Source organism: Hyla sarda, chromosome 2 (genome assembly GCF_029499605.1).
Source record: "Hyla sarda isolate aHylSar1 chromosome 2, aHylSar1.hap1, whole genome shotgun sequence".
Lineage (NCBI taxonomy): Eukaryota > Metazoa > Chordata > Amphibia > Anura > Hylidae > Hyla > Hyla sarda.
In genome coordinates, this window is record NC_079190.1 from 6,506,299 (window position 1) to 6,520,549 (window position 14,251).

General features: G+C 43.2%; 2 protein-coding genes across 2 annotated transcripts; one reads left to right on the forward strand and one right to left on the reverse strand.

Moving 5' to 3' along the window:
• Positions 1-1,898: 1,898 nt before the first annotated feature.
• LOC130356434 (olfactory receptor 56A5-like) lies at positions 1,899-2,849 on the forward strand. Its single transcript, XM_056557985.1, has one exon. The coding sequence runs from the start codon at positions 1,899-1,901 to the stop codon at positions 2,847-2,849; it is 951 nt and encodes a 316-aa protein (XP_056413960.1).
• A 9,863-nt stretch (positions 2,850-12,712) lies between these two features.
• LOC130356458 (olfactory receptor 6B1-like) lies at positions 12,713-13,660 on the reverse strand. Its single transcript, XM_056558035.1, has one exon. It carries the CDS (start codon positions 13,658-13,660, stop codon positions 12,713-12,715), a length of 948 nt encoding a protein of 315 aa, XP_056414010.1.
• Between the last annotated feature and the right edge of the window lie 591 nt (positions 13,661-14,251).

Sequence of the window (14,251 nt, forward strand, 5' to 3'; positions counted from 1 at the left end):
ATAGGGGCTTCCTAAATGCGGCATGCCCCCAGAGCAAAATTTGCTTTCAAAAAGCCAAATGTGATTCCTTCTCTTCTGAGACCTGTAGTGCACCAGCAGAGCAATTTTCACCCCCATATGGGGTGTTTTCTGTATCGGGAGAAATTGGGCTTCAAATTTTGGGGGGGTATTTTCTGCTATTACCCTTTTTAAAAATGTAAAATTTTTGGGAAACCAAGCATTTTAGGTAAAAATTATTATTTTTTTTTTACATATGCAAAAGTCGTGAATCACCTGTGGGGTATTAAGGCTCACTTTACCCCTTGTTACGTTCCATGAGGGGTCTAGTTTCCAAAATGGTATGCCATGTGTTTTTTTTTCTGTCCTGGCACCATAGGGGCTTCCTAAAGGTGACATGCCCCCCAAAAACCATTTGTCGCTCCTTCCCTTCTGAGCCCTCTACTGCGCCCGCTGAACAATCAACATAGACATATGACGTATGTGCTTATTCGAGAGAAATTGGGCTACAAATACAAGTAAAAATTTTCTCCTTTTTACCCCTTGCAAAAATTCAAAAATTGGGTCTACAAGAACATGCGAGTGTAAAAAATGAAGATTTTGAATTTTCTCCTTCACTTTGCTGCTATTCCTGTGAAACACCTAAAGGGTTAATACACTTACTGAATGTCATTTTGAATACTTTGGGGGTGTAGTTTTTATAATGGGGTCTTTTATGGGGTATTTCTAATATGAAGACCCTTCAAATCGACTTCAAAACTGAACTGGTCCCTGAAAAATAGCGAGTTTGAAAATTTTGTGAAAAATTTCAAAATTGCTGCTGAATTTTGAAGCCCTCTGATGTCTTCCAAAAGTAAAAACTCATAAATTTTATGATGCAAACATAAAGTAGACATATTGTTTATGTGAACCCAAAAAATATATATTTTGAATATCCATTTTCCTTACAAGCAGAGAGCTTCAAAGTTAGAAAAATGCCAAATTTTCATTTTTTTCATCAAATTTGGGGATTTTTCACCAAGAAAGGATGCAAGTTATCATAAAATTTTACCACTAAGTTAAAGTAGAATATGTCACGAAAAAACAATCTCGGAATCAGAATGATAACTAAAAGCATCAGAGTTATTAATGTTTAAAGTGACAGTGGTCAGAATTGCAAAAAACGCTCTGGTCCTTAAGGTGTAAAATGGCCTGGTCCTTAAGGGGTGAACATCTGGTCTGTACACACTGTTTAAGTAAAAGTGTAAACCCAAAAAGCTCAAAAAAATGCCTGCGCTGCACTTCAGGCATTTTTTTGCGCTTTTTGGTTTTACACTTTTACTTAAAAGCTGTTTTTGTGTGTATATTTGTTGCACATTTGGCGCAGCGCCAAATGTGCAACAAATATACACACAAAAACAGCTCGAAACAATGATAAATGCCTTCCTACGTTCTTGAGTCTACAGAATGAAATATTATTTTAACACACAAAAACTAGTCATCCTAAATTATCATAGTAAGGCTGGGTTCACATATGTCCGGCATCCGGCATAGGTGAACTCAGCCTAAATCTCGACGCAACTGATGCCACAACTGATGACAACTTGTCATCAGTTGTATGGCATGCGGCGTCCATTGTTTCTGGGCAACGGACAGGGGAACGCAGAAAGCTGTGTTCCCCTGTCTGGTGCCCTCCGGCATGTCCAACCATCCGGCGTCAAAATTGAGACGCTGGATGATTGTGAGCTGTCCCATTCAAATGAATGGGATCAGTTCTAGCATCAGTTTCCCTCCGGTGCAGGCCGGAGGGAAACTGTGCCGGAACGACTGATATATGTAAACCCAGCCTAACAACATAAACATGGCTACAATCTCTTCATCTTTTCCATTCAACAGCCATCACTTGGTCTTCATCTGAGCCAATGGCCAACCAGAGTCAATCGAATGTTCTTGAGTTTGTCCTGCTTGGCTTTCCTTATCTTGAAGCACAGTTCTCCTCTTTGGTCTCGATAACTTTCTTTCTTCTCTACAATGTATCTCTCTGGGCCAATGGGATTGTCATTGTGTTGATAATCCTGAGGGAACACCTACACCAGCCGATGTATGTCATCGTTGGAAATTTGGCTCTCTCCGATTTAATATTCGACACGTTGACCTTGCCAAAAATCATTGCCAAGTACTGGTTTGAAGATGGATCCATGCCCTTCTTTGTGTGTTTTATCCAGATGTTCTTCGTACATTTTCTGGCCACCCTCGATTCCTTCATCATAATGCTGATGGCCATGGACCGTTATGTTGCCATCTGTAAGCCGCTAAGATATCATACGATTATCAGTAACCGTGTGGTGACGATCCAGTGTTTATTATTTTGGCTCTCTGCCGCCATCATCGGCCTTGTTATTACTAACTTGGGTCTTTGGCTGCCGTACTGTGGCCCCAACAGAATAAAGAGCTGTTTCTGCTCGCTCACTCCTGTAGCCATCTTGTCATGTGCCGATTCAGCTTTGGCCAGGAGAACTGGATTCATCATCGCCTTGTTTGCCCATCTTTGCCCTTTGTCCTTTATTGTCTTCTCATACATCATCATCCTCTCCAGGATATACTCGTTGGGCCACTCTGAGAACTGGCAGAAAGCTTTTTACACCTGCACTACTCACTGGTTGGTCATCGGACTGTACTTCATCCCTCGACTTATCGTCTACACCTACAACCAGTTCCAGCTGATTCCCAATGCCGATGTCAACGTTCTCCTCATTTGTCTCTACACTTTCGCCCCACATTTTGCCAGCCCTATTATATTTTGTCTTCGCACTGAGGAGATCAAAAGGACCCTAAGAAATGTATTACAAAGAGTGATCACTAAAAAGTATTAAAGGGGTACTCCACTGGGTATTTTTTTTTTTTAAATCAACTGACCACAGTGCTCTCTGCTGACACCTCTGTCCATTTTAGGAACTGTCTAGAACAGGAGCAAATCCCTATAGCAAACCTCTCCTGCTCTGGACTGTTCCTGACATGGACAGAGGTGTCAGCAGAGAGCACTGTGGTCAGACAGAAAGGAAATTCAAAATGAAAATATCTTCCTAAAATATCGTGGAGCATACAGCAGCTGATAAGTACTGGTAGGATTAAGATTTTTAAATAGAAGTGATTTTCAAATCTGTTTAACGTTCTGGCATCAGTTGATTTAAAAAAAAATGTTTTCCAGTGGAGTACCCCTTTAACCCTTTCTTCAAGGTGGCATTGTCAACTATTGACCACTATACAGTCTAATTTATCAACCATGGACGTCATCCTCCTGACCTAGGTGTCACTAAATCATGGGCATCGAACAAGTCTCCACTCACTTCACATTATGTTTTTGTGGTTCCTTATTGGTAGATGTTGAGATTTTTTGCCAGTATTTCTACATATACTGGTGAAGCGGCCTGAAAATCTGCTGTAATGTGGCTTAAGAGCAGGGCCGGTTTTAGGCTTAGCGTGGCCCTGGGCAAAATCAAAAGTGGGGCCCCAAAAGTCGTAGTAGTGCACTAATCAGATTTGTACATTTCTGGTCACTTCAAATACCATAAAAAAATATCTAAAAAGCTATTGAAAAGTCCCATCAAAACAAAAATGGTACCGAAAAAACTACAAATCAAAGTGCAAAAAATGACCCTCACATCCCCATATACAGAAAAATAAAAGAGTTATAGGGATCAGAATAGTACAATTTTATATTTTTGTATAGTTCCCCCACATTAGATTGGCAATATAATTCCCCAACATTAGGTTGTCAGCAAAGGTCCCCCCACATTAGGTGCAGTATAGTCCCCCACATTAGGTGCAGTATAGTTCCCCCACATTAAATGCAGTATAGTTCCCCCACATTAAGTGCAGTATAGTTTCCCCCACATTAGGTGCAGTATAGTCCCCCACATTAGGTGCAGTATAGTTCTCCCACATTAGGTGCAGTATAGTTCCCCCACATTAAATGCAGTATAGTTCCCCCACATTAAGTGCAGTATAGTTCCCCAACATTAAGTGCAGTATAGCTTCCCCCACATTAGGTGCAGTATAGTTTCCCCACATTAAGTGCAGTATAGTTCCCCCACATTAAGTGCAGTATAGTTCCCCCACATTAAGTGCAGTATAGTTTCCCCCACATTAGGTGCAGTATAGTTCCCCCACATTAAGTGCAGTATAGTTCCCCCCACATTAAGTGCAGTATAGTTCCCCCACATTAGGTGCAGTATAGTTCCCCCACATTAAGTGCAGTATAGTTCCCCCACATTAAGTGCAGTATAGTTCCCCCACATTAAGTGCAGTATAGTTCCCCCACATTAAGTGCAGTATAGTTCCCCCACATTAAGTGCAGTATAGTTACCCCCACATTAAGTGCAGTATTGTTCCCCCACATTAGGTGCAGTATAGTTCCCCCACATTAGGTGCAGTATAGTTCCCCCACATTAGGTGCAGTATAGTTTCCCCACATTAGGTGCAGTATAGTTCCCCACATTAGGTGCAGTATAACTCCCCCACATTAGGTGCAGTATAGTTCCCCACATGCTCCGCTCCTCCGTTACTATGGGCGCAGGCACAGGACGTCAGTGACGTCCCTATGTGCTCTACCTCCCGGCGGCCCCTGCGTTTTTAAAGTTAATGTGGGGCCGCAGAAAGATGGGAGATCCTTGTGTCCCGAAAAGATCTTTTGGAACACAGGGATGTCCTGAATGTGACAGGATCCCCTGTGGGCTTCTCAGTGGTGGATCCCCCCCCCCCTGGATCTTCCACTGAGCAGCCCTCAGGGGGCCCCTTGGAGGATGGGTCTCTGGGCAATTTCCCGGATTGCCCGGCCCTGCTTAAGAGGACATTGTAGACAAGTTGAAACAATCTCATGCATATATCTTTCCTCACTTTCTTTGTAAATAGTGTTTATTTTCTGTCCATATTTTAGTCCATACATAGGCAGATCCTATATTTTTGACTTCCCAGACTTTTCAAAGCCCTTAAAGGGGTAGTCCACCCCTAGACATAATCTCCCCTATTCAAAGAATAGGGGATAAGATGTCTGATCTTGGGGGTCCCGCCGCTGGGGACCCCCAATGCGGCACCCCAGACATCCCATGCACAGAGTGAACTACGCTCTGTGCCAGATGATTGGTGATGCTTGGTGGAGGCTCGTGACGTCACAACCACGCCATGCTTGTGAAGCCACGGCCACACCCCCTCAATGCAAGTCTATGGGAGGGGGCGTGATGGCCGTTGAGGGGGTGTGGCCGTGACGTCACAAGCATCCGTCGCTGAACCCGATGCTGTAAACGAATGTTGGGTGCAGCAGGGAGATCGCAGGGGTCCCGAGCAGCGGGACTCCCGCGATCAGACATCTTATCTTCTATCCTTTGGTTAGGGGATAAGATGTCTTGGGGCGGAGTACCCGTTAATGGTAGCCATTTCTTGTAGCCATATCAAGAACTTGCCTGAATTTTGGTGGAAAATTTAAAAAGTTTTTCCGGCCAAGAGGCATCAAAGCCCACAAACCTCCACCATGTTTGGCTTTTCTTTGTTTTGCTCTTGGCCGGTCATAGTGGACTTGTCTACTCTACTGGGAATAATTGTGGATTTTCCTTTGTTTCTGCCCCATTGTTCTTGTAGGATTTAGTGTCTATTTCTCATCATTTCAATACAAAGCAAGATGTGGATTCAGGGTTCACTGACTCATTCTTAATTTGTGGGGATCTTATGTTTTCTTATATGGGATTTAAATGTTGGTAAATTTGTTATGTAAATAAATGCAAATATATTTAAAAAATTTCCGTCTTCATGCACAGGTCATACCGATGTTCCATTTCATTAATACAGTAATGACAAGTTTATGGGGTCCTATTTTACCTCTTAAGTGGTAGTATGTCTCTCATTCTGACATCCACTGCTCAGGAAGATGCGTGTCTGAGGCAAAAACTGAGCCCACCCTCACTCACCATGCATTCACTTCCTCCCTGAGTCTGCTGTGCTGTGCTGGGTCTCTTCATTCAATCACTGCAGGCTGCTCTGTAACCCCCTCCTCTCTGTTGTCATGCTGCAGTCTGACAGGACAGGAGTGAGCACAGAGGAGTGCCCGCCCTCACTTCCTGGGCTTTGTCCCAATCTGTGCCTCATATGGCACAAAGATGTTGCTGCAATCGGACAGGATTATGTTCAGGATGCTATAGGGACCTCTAGTGGTCTTTTTTTTTATAAGCCATGATTTCTATAAAAAGGAAATACAATTTTCTTATGAAGTATATTAGAAAGATTCATATTTTGCAAAGATGTACAACCATTTTTTAATCCGGCAGTGCCTATTTAAATGGTACCTGTCATTTAAACAAACATTTGATGTCTCGTTGAGAAAAGTTGTTATCGGTTTGGGGTCTTAGTGTTCAGACCCCCACCGATCACAAGAACGAGCCGGTAGAGGTCTACAAAGTCTCCCGGATCTGTGTCACATGATTTGGACGGACTTACAATTTAAGTCCATGAGGCCATTCGGGCTTCATAGACACAGTGCAGGGCGAGGAGCGCATGTCAGCCATGTTTTTGTTAAAGGGGTTATCCAGAACTAGGAAAACAGGGCAAATTTTTACCAAATAGTGCCACATTTGTCTTCAGGTTGGATGTGGTATTGCAGCTGTTCCATTGAAGTGAATGGAGCCAAGTTGTAGTACTACACCCAACCTGTGGACAGATGTGGAGCTGTTTTTGGAAGAAATTAGCTCTATTTTTATCTTCCTGGATAACCCCTTTAATAACTGTGTGTCTCATACTACAACACCTTTAGCTATTATATCCACACCTAGCCATCTATATGGCAAAGAAGATAACATGACCCATCAGCCAAGTGCCTTCTTCCATTGCTCCATTGCTCCAGTTCTGATGCTCATTGTAGATACTTTCGGTGGTGGACAGGGGTCACATGGATTCCTCCGAATGGTCTGCAGGGACAAATACACAATAGGACAGTCCCTTTATTTTCAATAGGATTCTGCTGCCTTATTCACACAGTGGAATCTCGGGGAAAAAACATTTGTACTTCGCAGAAATAATTGACAAGTCAATTCTTTCTGCAGAATCCACTTGGAAATGCATTGCCGTCTATGACGATGGGGCATTTCCAAGTGGGGGAAAATTTCACAAGTGTGCAAAAGAAAGAAGGTATTTGTGAAAAAAATATAGGTGCTAGGTACATAAAAATTACATGTACATGATCAGAATTCACATTTATTTAATTTTGTTTTTAGAGGTTTTTTTTAGTCCCCATAGGGGACTATATTATGGAATACTTAGATTGCTAACACTGTTCAATGCTGTGCTATTGCACAGCATTGGAGATATATATATAAATAAAGAGATGCGCTCCTAGTGGAGAATCACAAGGTGGGTTGACGTGTGAGCGTGTCTTTTGCACCTTACCGTGTAGCGTTGTGCTGAGGGCACAACACCTTGATGAGCTTGTGGACTCGCTCGGGTTTGTAGTTGAAAGTACCGGCGGCAGCCTGGGCGTCCTTCACCGTGACCTCCACGTCGTGGTGCAGCAATAGTGAGAGGAGAACCCAAAAAGTAGGACTTGCTTGGCCCTTGGCGCCTATTTCCCAAACATTAATTCCAGCCGGTAGTAGTTCATTAAAACAACTGGCCTGTAGGAAGCTTCAGATGTGGGTCCACCCGGTGCAAATGCCGCTTTCTCCTTCTTCAGCCGGTGGGGATGCTCCTGTGACAGGAGCATCGCCACCGGCTGAAGAAGGAGAAAGCGGCATTTGCACCGGGTGGACCCACATCTGAAGCTTCCTACAGGCCAGTTGTTTTAATGAACTACTACCGGCTGGAATTGATGTTTGGGGAATAGGCGCCAAGGGCCAAGCAAGTCCTACTTTTTGGGTTCTCCTCTCACTATTGCACAGCATTGATCAGTGTTATTTGTACTTTGCTGCTTTAGCCGGCAGATCGGACAGCACATAGGAGGTTAGGGACCCTCTGGCATGCTGATCGGGACCCCACGATTACCCCGCGGTGGTCCCAATCAGCTTTCAAAACAAACCGTCCACGCACAGTAACAAACCTTAGGAATCTAGAGGGTCAAAGGGGTTATCCCCCATAAGGTGATTGTAGTATGTACCTGTCAGACAGTAATGGACATGATTAGGAAGGATATGCGCTTGTCCTGGGGCTTAAAGGGGTACTTCCATGGAAAACTTTTTTTTTTTTTTAAATCAACTGTTGCCAGAAAGTTAAACAGACTTGTAAATCACTTCTATTAAAAAATATTAATCCTTCCAGGACTTTTTATGGGCTGTATACTAAAGAGAAATCCAAAAAAGAAATGCATTTCCTCTGATGTCATGACCACAGTGCTCTCTGCTGACCTCTGCTGTCCATTTTAGGAACTGTCCAGAGCAGCATATGTTTTGCTATGGGGATTTTCTCCTGCTCTGGACAGTTCCTGAAATGGACAGCAGAGGTCAGCAGAGAGCACTGTGGTCATGACATCAGAGGAAATGCATTTATTTTTTGGATTTCTCTTTAGTATACAGCCCCTAAAAAGTATTGGAAGGATTAAGATTTTTTTTATAGAAGTGATTTACAAGTCTGTTTAACTTTCTGGCACCAGATGATTTAAAAAAAAAAAAGTTTTCCACGGGAGTACCCCTTTAACGTCTATGTTGTGAGATTACCATAACGCTGAGGCTATCTTTTTGTGAACTGGCTATTTCCTTTTGGAGTTCATTCCCTCAAACTAAAAGTCCTATGATCACTTGTTTGTAAGTTTGAGATCACTTTTTCCCACAGATCAGCCACCCCACCCATTGAAACACACCTTTGCTCCATTCCATTCAATAGACCAGTGTTTTCTGACTAGGGTGTCGCCAGCTGTTGCAGAATGATCTCCCACCCAGTGGTTGCTCCACCCATTGAAGCACAGACAGGCTGTCATGATTTAGGAACAGGGAGTAGTGAGCCCTAAAGCTGTCCCTAAGACCACTCTCCCTGACTACTTGCCTAGACACCCTAGCGGTGAATGACAAATGGGCGCCAGTCCCTTCCTGCGCTAGAGTGCATGGGCATAAGAATCAAACAAAACAAACCAACTATACATTTCGGGAAACAAGTCAGGAACATAACAGGAATACTACAAATCCACAAACAGGTATGTCAAGACAGGATATAGCATACTAACATACAGTTCAGAAACCGGAATCAAGATTAAAGTGTTCCTGTTGTCAACAAAAACTTTTTATATAAAGTAGATAACAACATTATATGTATATTTGTAATATGTATTGGTTAAAAAATGTGTATATTTTTGTGTGAAAAAATGCTGTCTCTGGAGCTATTGCCTGTGTGTCTCTATGAGGAGTCCAAATACAGGAAGTGAGGGTAGGAGAAGCAGAGCTCTGTGCAGACTCCTGGCTTGTCAATCATCCTCATGTGTGAGCCCATAACATGTCACAGAGCCTCAGTTTACAGAGCCCTGCTTGTCCTCAGTGTACAGAGACCTGCTTGTCCTCAGTGTACAGAGACCTGCTTGTCCTCAGTGTACAGAGCCCTGCTTGTCCTCAGTGTACAGAGCCCTGCTTGTTCTCAGTGTACAGAGCCCTGCTTGTCCTCAGTGCACAGAGCCCTGATTGTCCTCAGTGTACAGAGCCCTGCTTGTCCTCGGTGTACAGGGCCCTGCTTGTTCTCAGTGTACAGAGCCCCGCTTGTCCTCAGTGTACAGAGCCCTGCTTGTCCTCAGTGTACAGAGCCCTGCTTATCCTCAGTGTACAGAGCCCTGCTTGTCCTCAGTGCACAGAGCCCTGCTTGTCCTCAGTGTACAGAGCCCTGCTTGTCCTCAGTGCAAGGAGCCCTGCTTGTCCACTCCCACTTCCTGTATTTGGACTCCTCATAGGCAATAGCTGCAGTGAGAACAATATACATATTTTTTTAAGCAATGTATATTATAAATATACATATAATAGTATTATCGACATTATATAAAAAGTTTTCGTTGATGACAGGTACACTTTAACTGAAGATATGATAATATGAACAAGACTAGATAGGAGGATAAATATACAGAAGAGAAAATCAGTGTAACTCTGAGCGCTCCGGGTCCCGCTCCTTCCCCGGAGCGCTCGCAGCATTCTGCTCTGGCTTGCAGCGCCCGGTCAGACTCGCTGTCCGGGAGCGCTGCTCTGTGTCTGCGATCCACGCGGCGGGACGTGCCTGCCCGTGGGTCGCATTCCGATCATCTCACCTGCCCCGTCCTCCTGCTCAGTCCCGGCGTGTGGCCCCGCTCTCTAGGGCGCGCGCGCACCGGGTCTCTCAGATTTAAAGGGCCAGTTCCTGGTTCAATCAGTTCCTAAGCACTCCCCACACATAAAAACCCACTTCCCCTTCCTGTCGTTGCCAGATCTTGTTGCCCTAGTGCCCTGAGAAAGCGTTCTGTGTGTTCACAAGCCTGTGTATCCAGACCCTTGCTGTTGCCCCTGACTACGAACCTTTGCCGCCTGCCTTGACCTCTTGCTATGTCCGACCTTGCCTTCGCCTTGTTCTTGTGTACTACGCCTATCTCAGCTGTTAGTGAGGTCGAGTCGCTATCGGGGAATACGACTTGGGAGTTACCGCCGCAGCAAGTCCATCCAACCTTGCGGTGGGCTCTGGTGTAAACCAGTAACTTCTTAGAACCGGTCCCCTGGTACGGCCCACACCTTCGCCTCACTAACACAGAGGATCCACTACCCGCTTCCAGTCCGGTTCCTGACAACCAGGAAATGAAGGGGATGAACAGGTTAACTGAATGTCATAACACTAAATGGGTCAGGAAATCAAGAGCACTGTTCACACTAGACTCAGAACAAGGAACACACAGGACACCCCACTCCAATCATGGAGGGACATCAATACTAAAGCCAAATAGGCTCCTAGCTAGCGGGCACACTTCACCGAGTGATCAGGATACTGGAAATAAAAATCCTTAATACAAGCAAACACGAGTACAGGCACAAGACTCACTCACTCCTAGACAGACGGATTAGCAAAAGGCTCAGAACAGGATTTTATCCAAAGAGAGCCAGGATCAAACAAGGTCAAAATAGAACTGACAAAATGCACAGTGTTAATACAGACACAGGAAACACAAAGCATATGCAGAACGTCCAATACAAGATCACTAAAACCTGACAAATGTACTAAAACAAGGCACGTTAAAAACGATATATCAACAGGACAGATAACCATGATTAAAACTTAGGATACATGGGCTCAGACAGACGTAGTGAACATAATGCAAACATGGTCAGAGTAACAGGTGTAATTACCAGCCCAGAGCAGCACCTGAAGAGGCCTCATACATATCCTCCCAGTGCTGAAGGGTTAACTCTTCCCAAACAAGGGAGAATAAACACAGAGACTGTTCAGACATAAACATAATGTCTGAACAAGACCAAAAAGCTGAAAAATGCAAAACACAAAACAAATGGACATTACAGAGGCTCCCTCTAATTACCTGACTAGTGATGTAATATCTCGGGCCGCACTGCAACCTGGGAAAACCTGAGACAACACTCATTTTGAATGCTGTAAAAAATAAACATTGGGGCAAGAATCACATAAGAATTGCAAGACCACCATAAAACACAGGTACAGACACTATACTATGAACTACACTAACTTTACAGCCCCTGTAGCATAGTCAAATAAAAAAATAATTCTAAAACAATTGTAGTTTTGCAACATCTGGAAGCACCCTGGTTAGAAAGACTGGTCTATTGCATTGAAGGGAGCAAAGGTGTGTTTCAAAGGGTGGGGTGGCTGATGTGTGGGAGGGAGAAAAGTGACCTCAAACTTCCAATAAGGAATTATGGAACTTGTAGTTTGAGGGAACAAACTACAACAGGAAATAGCCAGTTCACAAAAAGATAGCAACAGTGTTCTGGTAATCTCACAACATAGCCATTTAGCCCCAAGACAAGCGCAGATCCATCTTTTTGGTCTTGTTCAGATCCATCCTAAGCATGTCCATTACTATCAGGCAGGTACATATTAAAATCACCTTGTGGTAAATAACCCCTTTAAGGCTTTAAAGTGTAATTCCAGCATTGGTTTTCCACCCATTCTGCGTAGATTGGTGTAGAGAGACGCAGCTTATGCTGGGAGGTATGTTGGCTGAAGAAACGGTAAATTCTATACCCGCCCTTGTGTTAAAAAATGTAGAATTTGTGCACTTTAGCAGATTTGACGCAACATGTGGTTTTTGGATCCTTAAATTACAAAAAACAGCATAAACATTCTATGAAAATAGTGTTGGAAATCAGGAAAAATCTGGGAAATATCACACATTTATACTTCAATACTAAGTTTCGCAAACATATTGGTTGCCAAAGTGGTTAGAGTAGAGCAAGAGGGACATGGTTTTCCATTCTTAATAAATCCTCCCAATTTTTTTTGTCATTGCAAAACAATGGGGGGGGAGGAGGTTGTTGGTTGTGGTAATTTGCTAAGACCAGAGTATCATTCGCCGGCCTAAAATTAACTTAGATAAAAGAAATAATATTACACGATAGGCGCAAACTTTCGAACCTTTAGAAATCTACGACAAAATGGGTTTGGGCTAAAATTTGTGGTCTGTACCAGGAAAAGACTTTAATATTACTCCCCCCCCCCCCCACCACCATGTAAATGATGGAAAATGTAAAATTTATAAGAATCTATGACAACATATTGCAGTTATTTTTTATTATTATGTTGAACGAGACATGATTTTCCAAAATACTTTTTTCAGAGTATTTTTTATCTCTTCAGTTCTGAGGCAGAAAATAATGGGACTGGTGAAATGCGGCACAAATGTATAAATGCAGATGAGTAAGGTGTGGAGGTCGGCGTTGGAAATTAGCTGAAATTGGTTGTAGGTATAAACGAACAATCGGGGCACAAAGTACAAAAAAATAACAAACCAGTGAGTGGTGCACGTATAAAAAATCTTATGCCAATTTTCCACGTGGGCCATTTTCTGAATTTGCCATATAATGAAAATATAGGAGAATATAATGAATGATAATGGGAGAAGATGGACGACTAGAGCGATGGTGAAGACGTTACGTCTGGTTGGGAAGGAGTCTACACAGGATAAGACTGCTACATTTGTGAGGGAACAGAAGCAGTTCTTTATTTTATTTGGTCCACAGTATGGCAGACCGGCCCCCATGATGGCAATGGCAAGACCGATCAGTGAGGTGATCACCCAAGATATGAAGCAGAACACCGAAACCACTTTGTTAGTGATGATGGAACTGTAATGAAGAGGTCTGCAAATGGCGACAAATCGGTCAATGGCCATCAACATGATAAGGATCGAGTCTAAAGAACCCAAATTGTGGACAAAAAACATCTGGAAAAAACAAGCTACAAATGACAAGGAACCATCCCCAAACCAGTACTTGGCAATGATTTTTGGTAAGGTCAATGTGTCAAATATGAGGTCAGATATGGCCAGGTTCCCAATGACGATGTACATGGGTTGGTGAAGGTGTTCTCGGAGAATGATCAGACTCAGAACGATGCCGTTGGAGAACAAGGCAATATTGTAGATCACAAAGAAGCTTAGAGAAACAGCTATGTGAAATGTTTCTGAGATACCGGGAAAACCGAGAAGGACAAACTCGAAGACATTGCTTTGGTTGGCCGTCATCTCTTCAGAGAACGTTCAAAAACAGCACTACAAAAACAAAATACAGAGCATAAGTAAGTAAAATAAAAGGTGTGATGGGGCCTACTGGGATACTTTTGATTGTTGTGTGGACTTTGTGTCTTGTGCTCTAAGCAGGACAGTGCTGGATCACACAGTTATCCAGGAGACATAATTTAATTCAAATAATATAGTCTTCACAAGAGGCAACCATGGGTCCATATCTACAGTACCTGCACTAGAGCACCACTCCCCCCCCCCCCCCACCATGGCCACAGTCCAGAAACTGAAAATGTTCTGCTGACTATGGCCTCCAGCCTTTCTCTTCTTCTCACTTTCTTTATCGTCATCTTTCTTTCTCCATCTTTCTCTTCTCCTATAATCTTAGTTTCCTCTCCTTACCTTGGAGGCTTCTTTAACAGTGGAGGTAGACCCCCTTAAAGGGGTATTCCAGAAAAAAACTTTTTTATTTTTTTATATCAACAGGCTCCAGAAAGTTAAACAGATTTGTAAATTACTTCTATTGAAAAATCTTAATCCTTTCAATAATTATCAACTGCTGAAGTTGAGTTGTTGTTTTCTGTCTGGCAACAG